At 47.3% G+C, this 21,568-nt stretch overlaps 1 protein-coding gene across 1 annotated transcript in view; it reads right to left on the bottom strand.

Moving 5' to 3' along the window:
• The window catches only part of LOC137421197 (voltage-dependent N-type calcium channel subunit alpha-1B), a 394,582-nt gene that overhangs the window by 27,167 nt on the left and 345,847 nt on the right, over positions 1-21,568 (bottom strand). The window contains exons 45-46 of the mRNA XM_078771756.1: positions 4,148-4,221; positions 3,863-3,959 (exon numbers count right to left, since the gene is read on the bottom strand). Of these exons, the coding sequence (XP_078627882.1) occupies positions 3,863-3,959; positions 4,148-4,221 (171 nt within the window). The remainder of the gene's footprint in view (positions 1-3,862; positions 3,960-4,147; positions 4,222-21,568) is intronic.

Here is a 21,568-nt window from a genome sequence, read left to right on the forward strand (position 1 = left end):
TTTGCAGCGCCATGCAATACCCTCTGGTATACGCCTAGTTGGTCAGGGGTTCATCCTGCAGCAAGATAATGACCCTAAACACACCTCCAGGCTATGTCAAAACTACCTTCGAGGAAAATAACAAAACAGTAGACTTCAAATCATGGAATGGCCAGCACAGTCTCCAGACTTAAACCCCATCGAGCTGGTTTGGGATGAACTGGATAGAAGGGTGAAAGCAAAGCATCCTAAAAGTGCAACACATTTGTGGGAACTTCTGCAACAGTGTTGGGAAGAACTTCCCGAACAATATTTGATTTCCATTGAAGAAAGGATGCCACGAGTGTGTTCGGCGGTTATATCTGCAAAAGGTGGCTACTTTGCCAAGTCAAAAATTTAAATTAAATTTTGTTAAACAAAATGATTCTATGATTTCGTTTTTATCTCCAATTGTTTATTTGTTCTATGCTTAATTTTAGAGTACATTGAGACATTAAACTGCGTAAATTTCAATAAAAACCGGAAAAATTGAGGTGTTCCAAAACTTTTGACCGGTAGTGTATACAAGGGTGTTTCAGAAAAAATGGACTATTTGAGCAGCCTGATATTCTGACGTTTATAATGCTGTACACATCTCTCTTGCAGGTTATGTTGGTGGTGGTGGTGGTTTGCCATGTCTAACAATTAGTCAGTCGGACCCTACATCAACTATGGTGTTCACAGTGGAACAAAAATGAAAATCGTGACTTTGTGGTTTGAGACAAAATCCTACGTGCAGGTGCACCAATGATACTGTCAGTATTATGTTCACGCCCATAATGGACCATCCAATGGGAGCGTTCAGTGGTTTGAGGAGCACTTCCAAGCACATGGAAGTGTGAAAAATCAAAATAAAGGCAACAGTGGACGCCCACCAAGTGTTACCAAGGACCAACGGAACTTTGATCTTGTGAGAGATTCTGATATCGAAAATCCGAACAAATCCCACCGTCGGTGTTCCTGAGGACTGGCAATCTCAGCCTCATCTGTGTGGCGCATTCTCACTTCTAAACTCAAGCTGTCCCACATACATACATACATACATACATACATACATACATACATACAGTGGGACCCCGACATTCGTGGGGGATGCGTTCCTGGAAAATGCCGTGAATGTAGAATCCGCGAATGTGGGGGCATTGTTTCAATGGGAGAATATTTTTACAGCGTAGCCCACTGGGCAGAGCCGTCTAGAACAGTTTTGTCCGTCTGTATGTACGTTTGTATGTATGTATGTCCCCTCAAACGTATACCAATCAGAGCTGAGAATCTGGTCACATGGCAGGGTGATGTGATTACGTCTGATGTCATTACGGCGGTACGGCAGCTGACTCTCCACGCACCGTCATTTTGATTTACACTACTCACAATAAGTTAGGGATATTGTGGGAGTGAGTTTTTTTTTTTTATAGGGGTTAGGGTTAGGGTATTGAAATCAAGAATGCTGCTTTTTCACACTCATTAATAACCATAGAATTAGGACCAACAACTTTTTTCAACATAATTAATACACAAAATCAACCACACCGAAGAACCTGCCAATATCCCTAACTTATTGTGAGTAGTGTATATGCCGTTCATGCTGAACATATCGTCGAAACTGTCATATATCACAATCGCCATGCCCTACCTTTACGTTTTTCATTCAGTGTGAAACACAAACAAACTGATTGTTAAAATGATCATCAAATATCGAAAGCATCACCCTTACGGCTCTTCCAACAATACGGTATGTTTCGGCCTTAGGAGTTATGACTCGCTTCGGACAAATTAAACCCAGGTTTCTTAATACAGTGATATCGTTTCAGTAGTATCGTTTTCGTAATAATAATAATATTAGAGTAAATATAACCATAACACTTTAATCCCAATGTCGTGAATGGAAAGTTGATGAATTGAACCGGTGTAAAAGCGCAGTAAGTAATTCACCTCGGTTTTTAAAAAATAATATAATTTTCATATTAATAACGTAACGATGCCATATAGCCCAGATCAGTGGAGTGTTGCAGTGATGGTTGTCCTTCTGGAAGTTTCTCCCATCTCCACACAGGATCTCTGGAGCTCAGCCAGAGTGACCATTGGGTTCTTGGTCACCTCTCTTACCAAGGCCCTTCTCCCCCATTGCTCAGTTTGGCCGAGCGGCCAGCTCTAGGAAGAGTCCTGGTTGTTCCAAACTTCTTCCATTTAAGAATTATGGAGGCCACTGTGCTCTTGGGAATCTTCAATGCAGCAGAATTTTTTTTGTCGGCTTCCCCAGATCTGTGCCTCGACACAATCCTGTCTCTGAGCTCTGCAGGCAGTTCCTTCGACCTCATGGCTTGGTTTTTGCTCAGATATGCATTGTCAGCTGTGAGACCTTATATAGACAGGTGTGTGCCTTTCCAAATCATGGCCAATAAATTGAATTTACCGCAGGTGGAATCCAATCAAGGTGTAGAAACATCTCAAAGATGATCAAGAGAAATGGGAGGCACCTGAGCTAAATTTCAAGTGTCATAGCAAAGGGTATGAATACTTATGTCAATGTGATATTTCAGTTTTTTCTTTTTAATAAATTTGCAAAACTTTCTAAAATCCTGTTTTCTCTTTGTCATTATGGGGTATTGAGTGTAGATTGATGTGGGAAAACATGAATTTAAACGATTTCAGCATAAGGCTGCAACATAACAAAATGTGAAAAAAGTGAAGGGGTCTGAATACTTTCTGAATGCACTGTCTTATTGGTGACATTATGGAAGATGGTTCCACAGGTGGGAAAAAGAGGAATAAATGAGTGAGCAGTGGTTCTGGATTTAGGAAGTTTCACTAGGTGGGGGTTGCTACTGGACCACGTGCATCCTGCAGATACCTGAGGGGGACAAAGCATGGCGAGGGCAGAGTGTGCAAGTCTTGACAAAGCACCGCGAGGTTTTAGAGGAAGGAGACAAGTTTGAAATCTCATTCTTGAGATTGGACAGATGTTGTTTTCTGGCTTAGGAGAGAGTAGACACACTTGATGCAAGCTTTATGGAATGCTCTTAGGTTGTCTTCAGTTGGATTTGCCTTCCAGGAGGAGAATTCAAGTTGTTTTAAAGCAACTGCCTCACAGCACAGATCAGAGTACCCAAGTTAAGATAAGTGAAGATGAGATGGGATGAATTCATGCATAAGAGAGAGCAGGTTTATGTGGAAGAATTCCTAGGCTGAATTAATACCAGCGGCGGTGGATATCCGACCAGTCCTGATTTGTAAAAAATATATATATTTTTCTAACCACGAATACAGAAGCAGGTCACATGTTATGAACCACGAATATGTGGGGTCCGTGAATGTTGAGGTCCGACTGTGTGTGTGTATATATATATATATATATATATATATATATATATATATATATATATATATATAATGTACAGTATGCATACATATACATACACACATACATAATGCATACATACTGTACATACATACATTAATACATACATACACACACACACACACACACACACACACACACACACACACACACACACACACACACACACACACACACACACACACAGACACACACACAGACACACACACACAAAATATTATCCACAAAGCTGTTGGGAAGAAAAGCTGTATTCCTCAAAGTTAAAAAGTACCTGCTAGTTTCCATAAAACTGATTGTCCCACTTGCAGCACTATTGTGACCCACTATTGTGACCTGACTGCTCATCTGAAATCACAGATGATGAACGTTCACAGCTGAACGAGCTTGGCTCATGAGAGCAAAAAGACAACTTTATCATTCTCTAAATATTGATATGCATCAGTTATTTTACCTCCTCTCATAATGTCCCTCTGCCCTCATATTTACATTGGCCTGAGCCAGTGTCCCAGTTGTAGCTGGCGGTTGTCTGGTCTGTTGATCTCTCTGCTGTGGCATCCAGGCATGTCTTGGTGTACAGAGCGGCCTGGGGGGGAGAAGCAGCAAAGCATTGCGTCAATGATAAGGACTAATAGCAACATCATTTTGAGAATAACCAAGCAGCTTAAAAACATTTCTTCCCATTCTATAATTCTTCAAAATACAAACTGTTGAAAATGAGTGATTATTATTGGTTGGATTTCAAATCAATTGAAAGAAAGAGGAAGTTCTTACCTTGCTTGGGCACTTGTAATTGGCTGACCCAAAGGATGATGATCGGAATTCATAGACGGTCCAACTTTTTGTTTCTGCTCACAATGCAAACAGCAGGTATGATATCTATATATCTATATCTATATATTATATTATCTATATATATAAAGCAGTAAAGTATGTTTGTTTGTTTGTCCTCTTATAACTCGAGAACTACTCATCGCAGAGCAAAACCAAAGGCATATTCGGAATCAGTACGTCTCAGAGCAACTACAGCACACCTTAAAATTTAAAAAACTTCGCATTTTAAAATTATGACGTCTTCAGCGTATTTCGGAACGTTGATTTTTCAACTTCATATTCGGAATCAGTACGTCCCAGAGAAACTACAGCACACCTTAAATGTTTTAAAAACCTTCGGGTTTTAAAATTATGACGTCATCAGCGTATTTCGTAACGTTAATTTTTCAACTTTGACGACAATGACTTGCGACTTCCAGGTTCGGAATGCGGGACCAATGCCATTTGACAGGGAATAAAAAATAAATGCGACATTCAATTGACGACAATGACTTCCGACTTGACTCCCCCCTACCCCCTTCCCCTGCCCCTCCCCCTCCCCATCCCCCCCTCTTCTCCCCTCTCCTCCTCCCCCTCCCCCCCTCTTCTCCCCTCCCCACCCTATCCTCCCCTCCCCCTCTGTTCCCCTCCCCTCCCCTTCCCCCCTCCCCTCCCTTCCCCCTCCCGGCAATGCCGGGTACTTCTGCTAGTATTATATATATATATATATATACATATATATATATATATATATACACCGTATATATATATATATATATATACAGTATATATATATAGATATACGTCTGCGGACGTCTGCGGACGTCCCCGCAGAACCACAAGGAGGGATGATCGCCAGCTGCACCGGTAAGTCCGCAATGGCCGTACCAAGTCAGCTAATCGGCTTAGGGCTGAGTGGCAGCAACTGACAAACGTGCCTGTATCCAGAAGGCTAGTCAACCAACGACTGGTTCAAGCAGGCTATCGTGCCAGGCGTCCCCTGAGAAAGCCATGCCTGACCAGACAACACCGCCAGCACCGATTGCAGTGGGCCAGAGAGCACCATCAATGGCAGCCAGGACACTGGAATCACGTGACTTTCAGTGACGAGTCTAGATTTCTGGTCTATCGTCAAGATGGCCGCGTCCGAATGCGCAGACAAGTGCATGAAGCCTACAACAAAGATTGTATAGTGCCAAGAGTCCAAGCTGGAGGTGGTGGGGTGACCATTTGTGCTGCTTTTCATGCAGGGGGAAAAACTGACCTGGTTGTTCTGAATGGAAACCTGAACCAGTTCAAGTACAGGGCCATTCTGGAAGAAACATTGCTTCTATTTGCTCGTGCAGCCTTTCGAGGAAACTTTGTCTTCCAAGATGACAATGCACGGCCTCATCGTGCTCGCATGATCCAACACTTTCTTGCTGACCGTGGTGTAGAGCATATGGAGTGGCCTGCCATGTCCCCGGATATGAATCCGATAGAGAACTTGTGGGCAGAATTAGTGCGTCAAATCGACCACTTGGACCAGCAGCCGACCTCTGTGCGTGAATAGCAGCAGGCTATTGTCACTGCATGGCAAGCGATTCCTGTCCAAACCTTGGCAAATCTCGTGGACAGCATACCTCAACGTGTACGTGCTCTCCTGAATGCTCGTGGAGGTTACACGAAGTACTGAACTGTAATTTTACTGTCCGTAATACCAGTCGTAATTTAACTTTTGTTTGTGTTAAAAAATTTTTTGGCTAATGTGCAAAATAAAGAGATACTTCTGGAAAACATACAGAAGTTTAACACAGTACTGTCCATGAATTGAGTTCGATATCAGTTGACATCACTTTCAAGGATCAATTTATTTGTTTCGAAATGTCAAATGTGGTTTTTGTTTCTTTTAAAGGTCACATTAACAAAATCTAGAATAATTTCAACATAATTCCAATGAACTTTTGGTTCTAAGACATCTTGAAAAGTAAGTTCACCCCCACAAAAAAAATATTCCATATTAAATGCCAAGTCTGTATATATATATATATATACACACACACACACAGGCTCCTCAAGCGGCCCTCGAACCCTGTCAGTCGTCGAACGGGTCCTCGAGTCTCTGAGCGGGAAACCACGCCTGGGCGCGAAGTCGTTCGCCGCCAGCCGCCGACGCGATGTGAACCAGCCGGCGCTCCCTCCTCGACCTTCCTGCTCGGCTGCACCGAGCCCCGATGTTCCTCTCAGGTGCACACTGTACCAAGCGCAACCACCACGAGCCAACAGCAAAAGAGAGAGAGTTGCGTCCTCCTTTCCCGCAGCCCGGAACAGGGAAAGCGAAAATGAGACCAGGACAAGCGAGAGTATAACTGCGACCAGCCCGGGATAGAAAGAGAGAGAGAAGTGCATCCGCCCACAATCAAACTCAGCGCAAGAGAGAGCGAAAATGGCGGGACGTGTCCTTTTTGTCCCTGGCGCTAGAATGTTCTCTCTGACGTCGCCCGCGCTCTAATAAAAGAGCGCCATCGCATCAGTCTCGGGCTATCAATCACTCCTTTCAGGGCGGGGCCTCACTGCCCTTCTTGATGCCTCTTGAGATGGCTTGGCTGTTTGGCGTCAGTGGTAATATTCGAATCCGGTCGGCGATCGTGGGGTTTAATTTTGGTGCTGAATGCATGGCTGGTGTTGTAAGTGTCATAAGGAACGATGGGAAAATCACAGAGGCAATTTACACACTGGGAAAGTTACCTTTATACCCTAACTAATTAGCATAGCTCCACCCCTTGCATGGAGACAAATATACACTTACACGGACATCCAGGCCTAACTTAGTTACAGGAAGGTTTCTTCTTCTTCACGACAGTCAGAACACACTACCCTATACAAACTTACCTGGCCTAAGGTATTCCATGGCTACCCCTACAAATGTAACACAGCCCCCCCCCCCCTTCCCCCGGAACCGTAGCTCCTACAAGGTTCACTGGCAGGCGTTACCGTTCCAGCCTTAACACTTACTGACTCGCACTTAATTACCCTATGAAAGAAATTAGGAGGGGCTGTGGGAAGCGAGCCAAAGATAACTTATTAAGCACTCTTTGCACGGGAATAATTTTCCTTCTGCCCTCCCCCCCCCCCCCTCCCTCAAAACGGAGGGGCCTGTCAAAGCCACCCCCCACCCCCAAAGGATGGATATGTAGTATATCTTTCCCCTCCCTCTCCCCTCATCTCCCCTTCCCTACCCCTTCCACTCCCTTCTCCCTCTCCCGCTTCCTCCCCCCCCGGCAACGACCGGTACTCCTGCTAGTATGTATATATACATATATAGAGATATATAGATATACAGATAGATACATAGATAGATATAAAGATAGATTTATATATATATATATATATATATACGGCATATATATATATATATATATATTGTTACGGCCCGCGGATAAGGATGTTGGTTTGCCGAGCGGATGGCACCGCGGCCTAACAGTTACCCCGATTAACCCGATCCCCGAACGTTGGCCGGGTCACGCCACAGCTATTCAATAGGGAAAAGACTAAGGCGACACGGATGTGAAGAAGGAGAAGACAAAAAGGTTGGAAATACGAATATAATTTATTTGCTATTTACAGGCTCAAAAAAACCAAAGAGAAGGAAAGATAAGAAAATAATTTACAGAAGATATTAGAGACACAGTGAAAATACTAGCTTATCTAACAGGCTTAACTTATTCCCAGGGACAAGACAAAAGACAGACTACGAACACACTTACACGGGGGATGATGATAGGAATGGCAGGAGGTGGATGGCTGGAGGGAGAGGGAGGTCCAACGGGTCCTGCAGCACGATCGGCACGTAGGGCAGCCACCGTTCCTTCGCGGCCCTGCTCCAAAACGTCCGTCCAGGCCCCAAGCTGCTGTGGCTGCAGTTTCGGTGGCTCAAGCTGCTGTTGATGCAGCCGCGGTGGCTCAAGCTGCTCTCTTCAGGGATCCCTTACTCAACTCTCTTCTCGGTGATCTCTTCGCCGCCACTCTTGTCATGGACCTCCCTTGTCATGGACCTCCCTTGTCATGGACCTCCTTACCACTCTTGCGCGCGCGCTTTTATAACGCCTCCGGCGATCAAGCCGCCGGCCTTCAGGACACGCCCATCGGTGTGCTCACCTCGGCCCTGGTTGGTCGCGTGACCCTCTGGCTCCGCCCTTGATGATGACGGGCGGGCACGCCTTTCTTCCCCGACCCTGCCTCGTGGCCAATGGTGGTTGAAGAAAACCGCCCAAAATGCAGTTGGCCATTGAAATGAAATGAAAGGGGATCTACTCTTATTTTACTTGGTGCAATGGAGTATTTAAATTAATGGGAGACACAGCCTTACCCTAACACACATAATAAGGATATAAGCTACTGAACAAGGGTATTATAGTGTCCTTCAATGTATGCTTTATGGAATTAACTACCGGAACGCCCTTTGACCTTTATACAACAGACTGGAGGCAGGAAGGCGATATTCAAGCAATATTACACAACAATTGGTATACAATACAACACAATAAAAAAAAACTCAATCCTCATATCCGCAACACTGCACCCTCCTCCTCTTAGGCACGTCCCGGGCCTATAACTTTAATTTAGTGTGACACGTAGGTGTAGTTGCCTCTACTTTTAACCTGACCCTGAGTGCGACAGTTTTAAAACATAAATAAATATGTCCCGCTGCTCCATTGCACCCTACCTAACAGACTCACGCCCACAGCTAACCGAATTGCGGAATGGTCTTCGAACTATACACTTACGGTGGGGAGCATTATTTACAATGACTCTGCTTTTATTTACAAAACTAACCCAGGACCTGGGATTGTTCTTTCTGGGGGGGGAGACAGTCTGCTCTGCATCAATGCACCATGAAAGCACCCAAAACGCACCAACACACCCTCAAGCACCAATCGGTGCACAGTCATCATTGTTTATGAATAAAAATAAACCAACAACCCCTAACCCTGCAGGTGGTCTCTTGCTCTTCGGCTCCCTCTGCTGGCTATTACTATTTCTTCCAGTTGTTGTCATCTTCTTTGCTGGCGGCCTATTTGCACTATTAAAATGCACCCAACGTGTCCATTTTTATTTATTTTATTTATGGCCCACAGGGCCGACTAGTGTGGTTCACCTGTGGGGCATCGGTGCCCTGTGATCAAGGTCCGCCAGCAAGATTTCGGGCCTTCATGGCCGGTTCCAGTAGAGGGGCCATGCCCCAACCCATGGGGTCCATAAGTGGTGCTCGGCCACAGACGTGTGGTCCATAATGTGGTGCATCGATGCAGACAGCTGTGGTTGCGAGAGGTTCGGGCGCACAATGGCCGACTCACGCACGCTCCCCTCGGCGCCCAATGGCGCACAGGTCCTCATGTGGGAGACAAAAGGGGATAAAGACAGATGAGCGAGGGGTAAGGTCACAAGGGTACACATCAACAAAGGCAATGCAAGGCGAAGTGCGTACGGAGAGCGAAGTGAGAAAGCTCGTCCCTACCGTACGTCACCCCCCCTGTCACCTACACTACCCTTGCCCTTACCCCATATGTACAAAATCTACACATTTACAAATTCGTCACTACTGTCACGTCTCCCCATATCTCTTCTATACCAAATTCGTCTCCACAATCCCTCTATCCAAAATTTGCCATCACCCAATTCATCATCAATCCTCATAAGGAGGAAGAGATGGAACATAAGCACAATGTCACACCCACGTCATGATGCGTCTCACATTCCAAACATTTGCATCAAAAATAATTAAAACAACCTGGCATGGTGTGGAGGTACGTCATCTCAGGTGAGTGCATGTAGATGGTGCGAGGAGACTTCAATCCTAACTATCCTCTAAATGACTTTAACACACTTTACACTACCCGGGGTCTTTCCCTGCCAATCCATTGGCCAACTTACACTATGGGTTCTAAAAACCAATTCCCATTGACCAAACTGTGGTGCTTCTCAATTTGGGGTCTCACTCCCCCGATTCATCTCCCGGTGCCCCTGCACAATTTCTGGGCTGAGACGTGTAGCTCTCCCAGCAGGTCTACCCACCTGCACACCTCCACCACTGTAGTTGCCACCCGAGCTTACCTGCTCCTTAACCTAACCTATCTACTGGGGAAGGCCCCTCCTGGCTCGGTCACCCCTCGGTGCCGTCTGGCACTGGGCTACCCGGGTCCGTCCTCTGGATCCTCGGGCCCCATCCACAACAACTCTACCGGCTCCCAGAGCCCACCTGCGGCCTCACCTGGCCGACATCCTCACAGTGGTGGAGTGCCCAACCCAACTACACACACTAACAGGCTACACGCCCAGCCATTTCCACAACACTAATGCACCCATCCAAATACCATTCTTTCACCCACACCACAGATGCCAATATCCAACCACAATTTACCTATACCCTCTACCTAACACTTACACTACCCTCCCCGGGTATTCGTGATGGGGGTCCATCCTTCCCCCATTTACACCTTCGCACCATCCACTCCACTCCATAGTTTCCATCATACTCACTCCACGACCATCCATTCCAATACTCCATATATTCCACACTCCATGTATTCCACACTCCATGTATTCCACACTCCATGTATTCCACACTCCATGTATTCCACACTCCATGTATTCCACACTCCATGTATTCCACACAACCATTCTCCATTCACCTGTTGTTGCACACCTGTGCAATCACACCTGGTGCCACCTGCACCTTCCTTCCTCCCAGGACCATTCGGTCAATACAACACTCATCACCATCACTCACTCATACACTGCTTTTGTTTTTCTAATTTCGGGGCCAAAACACTATCCTCGTCATCACAGTCTACTTACTAGTGCCTCTCGGTGCGCCAATTCACTTCCAAAGCTCGGCTTCGTAAAGCCGAGCAATGAATGCGGGTTGTTTGGTGCCGGCGGCTGGATGCGTCCGACACTCGGTGAAGGGAAGGAGGTTTACTCGGGCCGAGATCCCACGCACCACCTCGGCACGGAGCCATCCAATGGCCCGATCTCGACCTGCCGGAACGCCTCAACAAAAAGGGGTCTCCATGACGACCCTTCCTATCGGGCTGCCCGCTCCGCCTAGTGGAGCACGGACGCGGCCGTTCAAAGCGAGGCCCAGCGTGGATCGCGTACGGCGGTTCTTTCGAAACCGCCGTGGTTCGGATCCCCGCTGGCCCTCGCGGCACGCGAAGCTGCCCGACGCGCACCGAGGGACTGATTCGGCTATACGTCGCTCTAACTGCTAACCCGGTTACCGTCGATGCCTCACCTGCATGCTTACACCCCGCAGCCCGTTCCTTGCTCATACATCCAGCTGTCCCCATGCTCCTCGTCATTGCACCTTCTCTTACACACCCAGGTACACTCATTCTGCTCACAGACCTGGTCACACACCTGACCACCGAACACCTTGGCACACACTCGTCGTTCGCACACCTCACCAACACACCTCTTCGCGCCCCCTCCTCGGTCACCTCCTCTGTGACAATCACAGGTGTGCTCTCACTTGCACACCCAACCACGGGCGTCACGACCAACTCAAGTGTGCATTCCCACACACGCTCTACCATTCCAGGTGTGCATCCTTCCATTCCAGGTGTACATCCTCGCTCACCTGCCACCACCAACTCACGCTCCGTGTCACTCTTACTACTCTCACCACCACTCTCGGTCGCGCATTCACCCTTACTCTCGACAGCGCACTCTTTCCCCATGCACCCGTCCGTTACACACCTTTCTCGCGCACACTCTTGCGCACACTCTCCCGTTACTTCCTCCGTAACACTCACCACAGGTGTACACTCTCTCGTTACATCCTCTGTAACACTCACCACTCCGCGCTTCCATGTGCCCCCTCGCACACGCGCTACAACCAACTCACTCTCGACAGCACACTCACTCCTTGGCGCGCACTTTTTCCTCACACACCCCAGAGTCGGACATTCTCGCACACCTCCTCCTTCGCACACCGTACCTGTCGCACACTTCACCAACGGCCTCTCACGAACACCCGGATCCAAATCAACCCCCAAGCCGACTGAAGCTCCCCTCACATCATATACATTTCCTCGTATATCGCCACTCACCTTGGCACCTCGTCTCCGCACCTCCTTCACCACCTGCAAACTCTTTATTTGGTTAGCGAGCACATCATCACGATTTGAGCACCGACCTTGCACATATTCCATCACCTCCTCCTGTATTTCTCTCTTAGTTTCCGTCCGTCTCTTTTTAATTTCACTCACCCCCTCTTCCACCTTCTCTAATTTTTCCTTCACCTCTTTTATTTCCCGGTGCGTCTCCTCAATTTCATCCTCTAAGGCTACCTTGACCGTTTCTATGTGCGTCCTCACCTGCCGGTCCTTCGTCTCCATTACCTCTGTCACCTCGTCCAACCTCATTGTCAGTCCCTCACGTACCATCTGACATTGCCTCTGTGTCGCTATCAAGTCGTCCTTGATGTCTCTTTGTGTCGCTTTCAACCCTCCGAGTACCGCAGTGTTCTTTTGTACCTGCTCCACTAACTCCGTCTGTCCCACCGTCAGCTGTTCCACCTCCTCCGTCAGATCTTCTATTCCCCCCTGTAACCTAGCCGTTCCATTTCTCACCTCTTTCTCCATACGCTTTTCACCTCGCTTTACCTCCTCGCGTACCCCCGAGACCTCCTCACTTACACCTCGTCGTATCTCCTCTTTCATCTCCTCCATCTCTTTTGTAGATGCCACTCTCATCTGTCCTAATTCATCCCTCTGAGCATCCAATTTGGCTTCTACCCCGATTTTCACCTCCTCTATCTGCTCTCCCATTTGTTTAATTTCTCGGGCGGATTGCTCCCCTATTTCCCGCAATTTGTTTTCCATCTTGTTTTCTAACCCCTCTAACCCATTTTTCACCCCCTCTATTTGATTCTCCTGGGCAGCCATTCTATTTTCCACCCCCGTTAACCCATGTTTCACCCCTTCAATCCCATTGTCTAACCCCTTAAATTTCTTGTCTAACCCCTCAAATTTCTTGTCTAACCCCTCAAATTTCTTGTCTAACCCCTCACCGGTACCCCTCGCTTCGTCCCTCATTGCTCCCATTTGGCCCTCCAATCGCTCACCCTGAGCATCCATCCGGTTCCCCATTTGTCCCATTTGTCCCTCCAATCGCTCACCCTGAGCATCCATCCGGTTCCCAATTTGTCCCATTTTGGCTTCTAGCCTGTCCATAAGGGCCCCCATTTGTAACAAAAAAAGGTTCGAATCCACCGGTGGCGCTGCTACGGTCGCGGTCGCCGTAGCCATGTGCGAGGCGCCATTTTGCGCGCCTGAAACCTCGTGCGCGAGAGCGCCATTTTGCGTGCCTGACACCTCCTCAACCACCTCCTCATTGCCCTCCTCCACATACATTTCCCCGAGGTCCTGGGTCGATTCTACCCCGTCTATCTCTCCCACCGACATCCCGTCGCCTTGACCAGCCATGGCGCGATTTCAAAATTCGGGTTTTGTAAAACAAACCAAATTTCAGTGACTTGTAATTTTGAGCGCGTTAAGCGCGCTTCGGGTCCGACCCCGCTCCCGACACCAATTGTTACGGCCCGCGGATAAGGATGTTGGTTTGCCGAGCGGATGGCACCGCGGCCTAACAGTTACCCCGATTAACCCGATCCCCGAACGTTGGCCGGGTCGCGCCACAGCTATTCAATAGGGAAAAGACTAAGGCGACACGGATGTGAAGAAGAAGAAGACAAAAAGGTTGGAAATACGAATATAATTTATTTGCTATTTACAGGCTCAAAAAAACCAAGGAGAAGGAAAGATAAGAAAATAATTTACAGAAGATATTAGAGACACAGTGAAAATACTAGCTTATCTAACAGGCTTAACTTATTCCCAGGGACAAGACAAAAGACAGACTACGAACACACTTACACGGGGGATGATGATAGGAATGGCAGGAGGTGGATGGCTGGAGGGAGAGGGAGGTCCAACGGGTCCTGCAGCACGATCGGCACGTTGGGCAGCCGCCGTTCCTTCGCGGCCCTGCTCCAAAACGTCCGTCCAGGCCCCAAGCTGCTGTGGCTGCAGTTTCGGTGGCTCAAGCTGCTGTTGATGCAGCCGCGGTGGCTCAAGCTGCTCTCTTCAGGGATCCCTTACTCAACTCTCTTCTCGGTGATCTCTTTGCCGCCACTCTTGTCATGGACCTCCCTTGTCATGGACCTCCTTACGCAACTCCTGACCACTCTTGCGCGCGCGCTTTTATAACGCCTCCGGCGATCAAGCCGCCGGCCTTCAGGACACGCCCATCGGTGTGCTCACCTCGGCCCTGGTTGGTCGCGCGACCCTCTGGCTCCGCCCTTGATGACGACGGCGGGCACGCCTTTCTTCCTCGACCCTGCCTCGTGGCCAATGGTGGTTGAAGAAAACCGCCCAAAATGCAGTTGGCCATTGAAATTAAATGAAAGGGGATCTACTCTTATTTTACTTGGTGCAATGGAGTATTTAAATTAATGGGAGACACAGCCTTACCCTAACACACATAATAAGGATATAAGCTACTGAACAAGGGTATTATAGTGTCCTTCAATGTATGCTTTATGGAATGAACTACCGGAACGCCCTTTGACCTTTATACAACAGACTGGAGGCAGGAAGGCGATATTCAAGCAATATTACACAACAATTGGTATACAATACAACACAATCAAAAAAAACTCAATCCTCATATCCGCAACAATATATATATATATATATATATATATATATATATATATATATATATATATATATATATATATATATATATATATATATATATATATATATATATATATATATATATATATATATATAACTGTAAGAAATAGTTGAAACTCCAAAGTACGAGCAGGGCGTCTCATTTGTATTGAATATATAATCGTTAGATTAAATAAGACGCGGACGTAGCTTCAGGACGTCGATCTTTAATTGTCGACAAGCTTTCGACCAACCTTTGTTGGTCGAAGAAGACCTTTGTTGGTCGAAAGCTTGTCGACAATTAAAGATCGACGTCCTGAAGCTACGACCGCGTCTTATTTAATCTAACGATTATATATATATATATATATATATATATATATATATATATATATATATATATATATATATATATATATATATATATATATATATATATATATATATATATATATATATATATATATATATATATATATATATATATATACAGTGGAACCTTGACTTACGAGTTTAATTCGTTCTGTGACCGAGCTCGTAGCTCAAATTGCTCGTTTCTCAAATCAAATTTCCCCATTAAAATGCATTGAAATGCTATTAATCCGTTCCAGCCCGCCAAAAACCACACCAATTTTTTTTTAAATATACAGTATATATAAAAATATCTCGCGCTTTATATTTCACCTGTATGCAGCATACAAGTTGGCAGGATGGCCTGGACTGGAGGTACGCACACTTGACTCTAAAGTCTAAACTGTCCAGCCTGGGTTTGAATCCCGACCCAGCTATAACCTGTCATGGGTGAATCACAGGCAGGGTGATTCATCAATGTGTGTACCGCTAAACTGGGCGCCCCGTTTGCGTCCCATTAGTTGTTGGATGTTAAGGATCTCACCGTGTTTTCCACAAAGAGAAGGCGAGCTATCGCCGGCACTCTGAACAAGTTGTGGCCTGGCATGCTCTTCTCCTCTGCCATTATATACGTCCTCCTCGGCATCTTTTTCCAGAAGAGCCCTGTCTCGTCACAGTTGAAGATTTGCTGGGGGATGTATCGTTCGGCTTCTATCAGTTCGGCAAAAGTTATAATAAAATCTTCAGCTGCCTTCACATCCGCCTCACAAGTCGACAACACGCACACCTCGCTCATGTTTTTCGACGATTGCGTGTTTTATATCCAAGCACATCATCCTCTTCTTCTTCTCAGTTATAATAAAATCTTCAGCTGCCTTCAACATCCCCCTCACCAAGTCGACAACACGCACACCTCGCTCATGTTTTTCGACGATTGCGTGTTTTATATCCAAGCACATCATCCTCTTCTTCTTCTCAGTACCGTGTTTTCCACAAAGAGAAGGCGAGCTATCGCCGGCACTCTGAACAAGTTGTGGCCTGGCATGCTCTTCTCCTCTGCCGTTATATACGTCCTCCTCGCATCTTTTTCCAGAAGAGCCCTGTCTCGTCACAGTTGAAGATTTGCTGGGGGATGTATCGTTCGGCTTCTATCAGTTCGGCAAAAGTTATAATAAAATCTTCAGCTGCCTTCACATCCGCCTCACCAAGTCGACAACACGCACACCTCGCTCATGTTGTTCGACGATTGCGTGTTTTATAGCCAAGCTCATCATCCTCTTCTTCTTCTCAGCACTGCACTTGGCACTCACTTTCTTAGGCCCCATGGTTAAAACTAAGAAATTTTCCAAAATAACCAAAATGCGAAAACAAAAATGCAGCGATATACGTCAGAGATACTGTACTTGCACGGCAAGATAACCACGTGACCGGAACCCACCTGGTGGCGTAAACTCAAAATAACCAACATGCGAAAACAAAAATGCAGCGATATACGTCAGAGATACTGTACTTGCACGGCAAGATAACCACGTGACCCAGAACCCACCTGGTGGCGTAAACTCAAAATAACCAACATGCGAAAACAAAAATGCAGCGATATACGTCAGAGATACTGTACTTGCACGGCAAGATAACCACGTGACCAGAACCCACCTGGTGGCGTAAACTCAAAATAACCAACATGCGAAAACAAAAATGCAGCGATATACGTCAGAGATACTGTACTTGCACGGCAAGATAACCACGTGACCAGAACCCACCTGGTGGCGTAAACTCAAAATAACCAACATGCGAAAACAAAAATGCAGCGATATACGGCAGATACTGTACTTGCACGGCAAGATAACCACGTGACCGGGTGGCGAAAGCTCGTAACTCAGATCTCGGCTCGCATCTCAAAGCAATAAACCGCCCGAGCGACGGCTCGTATCTCGAAAAACTCGTAAGTTGGGGCACTCGTAAGTCAAGGTTCCACTGTATATATATATATATATCTCTATATATAAAGGAGGAGTGTCTGTGTGTGTGTATATATGTGTGTCTGTCTGGATGTCCGCTTAAAACTCAAGAACTACACATCGGAGAAAAGTTTTAGACACAGATTCGGAATCAGCATAAAATCCCGGTGGTTTTAGGCTACGTTTTATTTTAATATCAATGGTTTAAAAAAAACCGCGCCAGCTGCAATTCCATGGTGTAGTTTGTGGCGGCGCTAGACGTTCGGGGTGTATTGCAATGGTTTGTCGGGTTTGGCTGTGGGTCCAGAATAGCTCCAATTTCCTTTTGTACTTCTACGTTTATTTTGATTCTTCTGTTACAAACGCCTTCCTTATCTACCTTATATCCCCCCGACGAGGCCTCTACATAATTTCATGCGGCAGAATTTCGTGCATTTTGAGTGAAAGAAGTGAGACGAAGTTGAAGGAGGAAGAAGAGGCGCGATCACTCTGGAGGCCTTGACCGTGAGTGTAAATGGCGGGAATTGCGTTTGTATCGCAAAGTAAAGGATCTGCATTCATTTCTGAACTTGCATTGGTGGATTGTTATACATCTGCATTATTTTTCATAAAAAAACTATGTTGAACTTGAAGGCTCCAAGCACGGACTATATAATTATATAGCCCTCATTGAGGTAAAAATAAAAATCCTGCTATCGCTTGCCAAGCTAGCCGTTCCCCTATCCTCCTCCCCTCGCCTCCTCCCCCTCCCTCCTCTTCTCCCCTCTCCTCTTCTCCCCTCCCCCCACTCCTCCCCTCTCCCCCTCTTCTCCCCTCCCCCCCCCCACTCCTCTCCTCCCCCCCCACTCCTCTCCTCCCCCCCCCCACTCCTCTCCTCCCCTCCCCCCCCACTCCTCCCCTCCCCCCCACTCCTCCCCCCCCCACTCCTCCCCTCCCCCCTCCTCCCCTCCCCCCCACTTCTCCCCTCCCCCCCCACTCCTCCCCTCCCCCCCACCCTCTCCTCCCCCCGCCACCCTCTCCTCCCCTCCCCCCCACCCTCTCCTCCCCTCCCACCCTCTCCACCCCTCCCCCCACCCTCTCCTCCCCCTCCCCCCCCTCGCCTCCCCTTACCCCCCACCCTCGCCTCCCCTCCCCCCCCACCCTCGCCTCCCCTCCCCCCCCACCCTCGCCTCCCCCCCCACCCTCGCCTCCCCTCCTCTCCTCCCCTCCTCCCCCGTTCCCCTCCCCTCCCCATCCTCCTCCCCTCCCCTCCCTCCTCTTCTCCCCTCTCCTCCCCCTCCCTCCTCTTCTCCCCTCCCCCCTCTTCTCCCCTCCTCCCCTCTTCTCCCCTGCCCCCCTCTTCTCCCTTGCCCCCCTCTTCTCCCCTCCCCACCCTCTCCTCCCCTCCTCCCCCGTTCCCCTCCCCTCCCCATCCTCCTCCCCTCCCTTGCCCCGCCCGGCAATGTCGGGTACTTCCCATGGCCAGCTGTACGTGGGCTGCTCGAGGGTTGGAAAACCAAGCAATCTTTATGTCTTGGCACCAAGTAAGAAAACCAGAAATGTTGTACACCAAGAGGTTTTGAGAAATTGAAAATTGACAAAACGTCATGCAGGAAATGTACTGTGATATTGCTCTAAAATATACATGTTCTTTTCATCATATATTTGTATTATTCTTATTCAACCCGGGCGAAGCCCCCCCTCCCCCTCCCACTCCCCTCCCCCCTCCCACTCCCCTCCCCCATCCCCTCCCCCCTCCCACTCTTCTCCCCCCTCCCCCTCCCCCCTCCCCCTCCCCCCTCATATATAGATATGAGGATTGCATCTCAAAATAACCGAAATGCGAAAACTAAAATGCAGCGCTATACGATAGAGATACTGTACGTGCACGGCAGGCAAGATAACCACGTGACCAGAACCCACCTGGCGGCAAAACTCAAAATAACCGAAATGCGAAAACTAAAATGCAGCGCTATACGATAGAGATACTGTACGTGCACGGCAGGCAAGATAACCACGTGACCAGAACCCACCTGGCGGCAAAACTCAAAATAACCGAAATGCGAAAACTAAAATGCAGCGCTATACGATAGAGATACTGTACGTGCACGGCAGGCAAGATAACCACGTGACCAGAACCCACCTGGCGGCAAAACTCAAAATAACCGAAATGCGAAAACTAAAATGCAGCGCTATACGATAGAGATACTGTACGTGCACGGCAGGCAAGATAACCACGTGACCAGAACCCACCTGGCGGCAAAACTCAAAATAACCGAAATGCGAAAACTAAAATGCAGCGCTATACGACAAAGATACTGTACTTGAACGGCAAGATAACCACGTGACCGGGTGGCGAAAGCTCGTAACTCGGATCTCGGCTCGCATCTCAAAGCAATAAACCGCCGGAGCGACGGCTCGTATCTTGAAAAACTCGTAAGTTGGGGCACTCGTAAGTCAAGGTTCCACTGTATATATATATATATATATATATATATATATATATATATATATATATATATATCTATATATATATATATATATATATATATATATATATACACTATACATATATATATATACTGTATATATATATATATATATATATTGTTGTGTAATATATATATATATATCTATATATACAGTATATATAAATATATATATATATACTGTATATATATATATACTGTGTATATATATATATATATATATATATATATATATATATATATATTGTTGCGGATATGAGGATTTAGTTTTTTTTGATTGTGTTGTATTGTATACCAATTGTTGTGTAGTATTGCTTGAATATCGCCTTCCTGCCTCCAGTCTGTTGTATAAAGGTCAAAGGGCGTTCCGGTAGTTAATTCCATAAAGCATACATTGAAGGACACTATAATACCCTTGTTCAGTAGCTTATATCCTTATTATGTGTGTTCGGGTAAGGCTGTGTCTCCCATTAATTTAAATACTCCATTGCACCAAGTAAAATAAGAGTAGATCCCCTTTCATTTCATTTCAATGGCCAACTGCATTTTGGGCGGTTTTCTTCAACCACCATTGGCCACGAGGCAGGGTCGGGGAAGAAAGGCGTGCCCGCCCGTCGTCATCAAGGGCGGAGCCAGAGGGTCGCACGACCAACCAGGGCCGAGGTGAGCACACCGATGGGCATGTCCTGAAGGCCGGCGGCTTGATCGCCGGAGGCGTTATAAAAGCGCGTGCGCAAGAGTGGTCAGGAGTTGCGTAAGGAGGTCCATGACAAGGGAGGTCCATGACAAGGGAGGTCCATGACAAGAGTGGCGGCAAAGAGATCACCGAGAAGAGAGTTGAGTAAGGGATCCCTGAAGAGAGCAGCTTGAGCCACCGCAGCTGCATCAACAGCAGCTTGAGCCACCGAAACTGCAGCCACAGCAGCTTGGGGCCTGGACGGACGTTTTGGAGCAGGGCCGCGAAGGAACGGTGGCTGCCCAACGCGCCGATCGTGCTGCAGGACCCGATGGACCTCCCTCTCCCTCCAGCCATCCACCTCCTGCCATTCCTATCATCATCCCCCGTGTAAGTGTGTTCGTAGTCTGTCTTTTGTCTTGTCCCTGGGAATAAGTTAAGCCTGTTAGATAAGCTAGTATTTTCACTGTGTCTCTAATATCTTCTGTAAATTATTTTCATATCTTTCCTTCTCCTTGGTTTTTTTGAGCCTGTAAATAGCAAATAAATTATATTCGTATTTCCAACCTTTTTGTCTTCTTCTTCTTCACATCCGTGTCGCCTTAGTCTTTTCCCTATTGAATAGCTGTGGCGCGACCCGGCCAACGTTCGGGGATCGGGTTAATCGGGGTAACTGTTAGGCCACGGTGCCATCCGCTCGGCAAACCAACATCCTTATCCGCGGGCCGTAACAATTGGTGTCGGGAGCGGGGTCGGACCCGAAGCACGCTTAACGCGCTCAAAATTACAAGTCACTGAAATTTGGTTTGTTTTACAAAACCCGAATTTTGAAATCGCGCCATGGCTGGTCAAGGCGACGGGATGTCGGTGGGAGAGATAGACGGAGTAGAATCGACCCAGGACCTCGGGGAAATGTATGTGGAGGAGGGCAATGAGGAGGTGGTTGAGGAGGTGTCAGGCGCGCAAAATGGCGCTCTCGCGCACGAGGTTTCAGGCGCGCAAAATGGCGCCTCGCACATGGCTACGGCGACCGCGACCGTAGCAGCGCCACCGGTGGATTCGAACCTTTTTTTGTTACAAATGGGGGCCCTTATGGACAGGCTAGAAGCCAAAATGGGACAAATGGGGAACCGGATGGATGCTAAGGGTGAGCGATTGGAGGGACAAATGGGACAAATGGGGAACCGGATGGATGCTCAGGGTGA

Source organism: Myxine glutinosa, chromosome 2 (genome assembly GCF_964187855.1).
Source record: "Myxine glutinosa chromosome 2, kmMyxGlut1.1, whole genome shotgun sequence".
NCBI classification, from domain to species: domain Eukaryota; kingdom Metazoa; phylum Chordata; class Myxini; order Myxiniformes; family Myxinidae; genus Myxine; species Myxine glutinosa.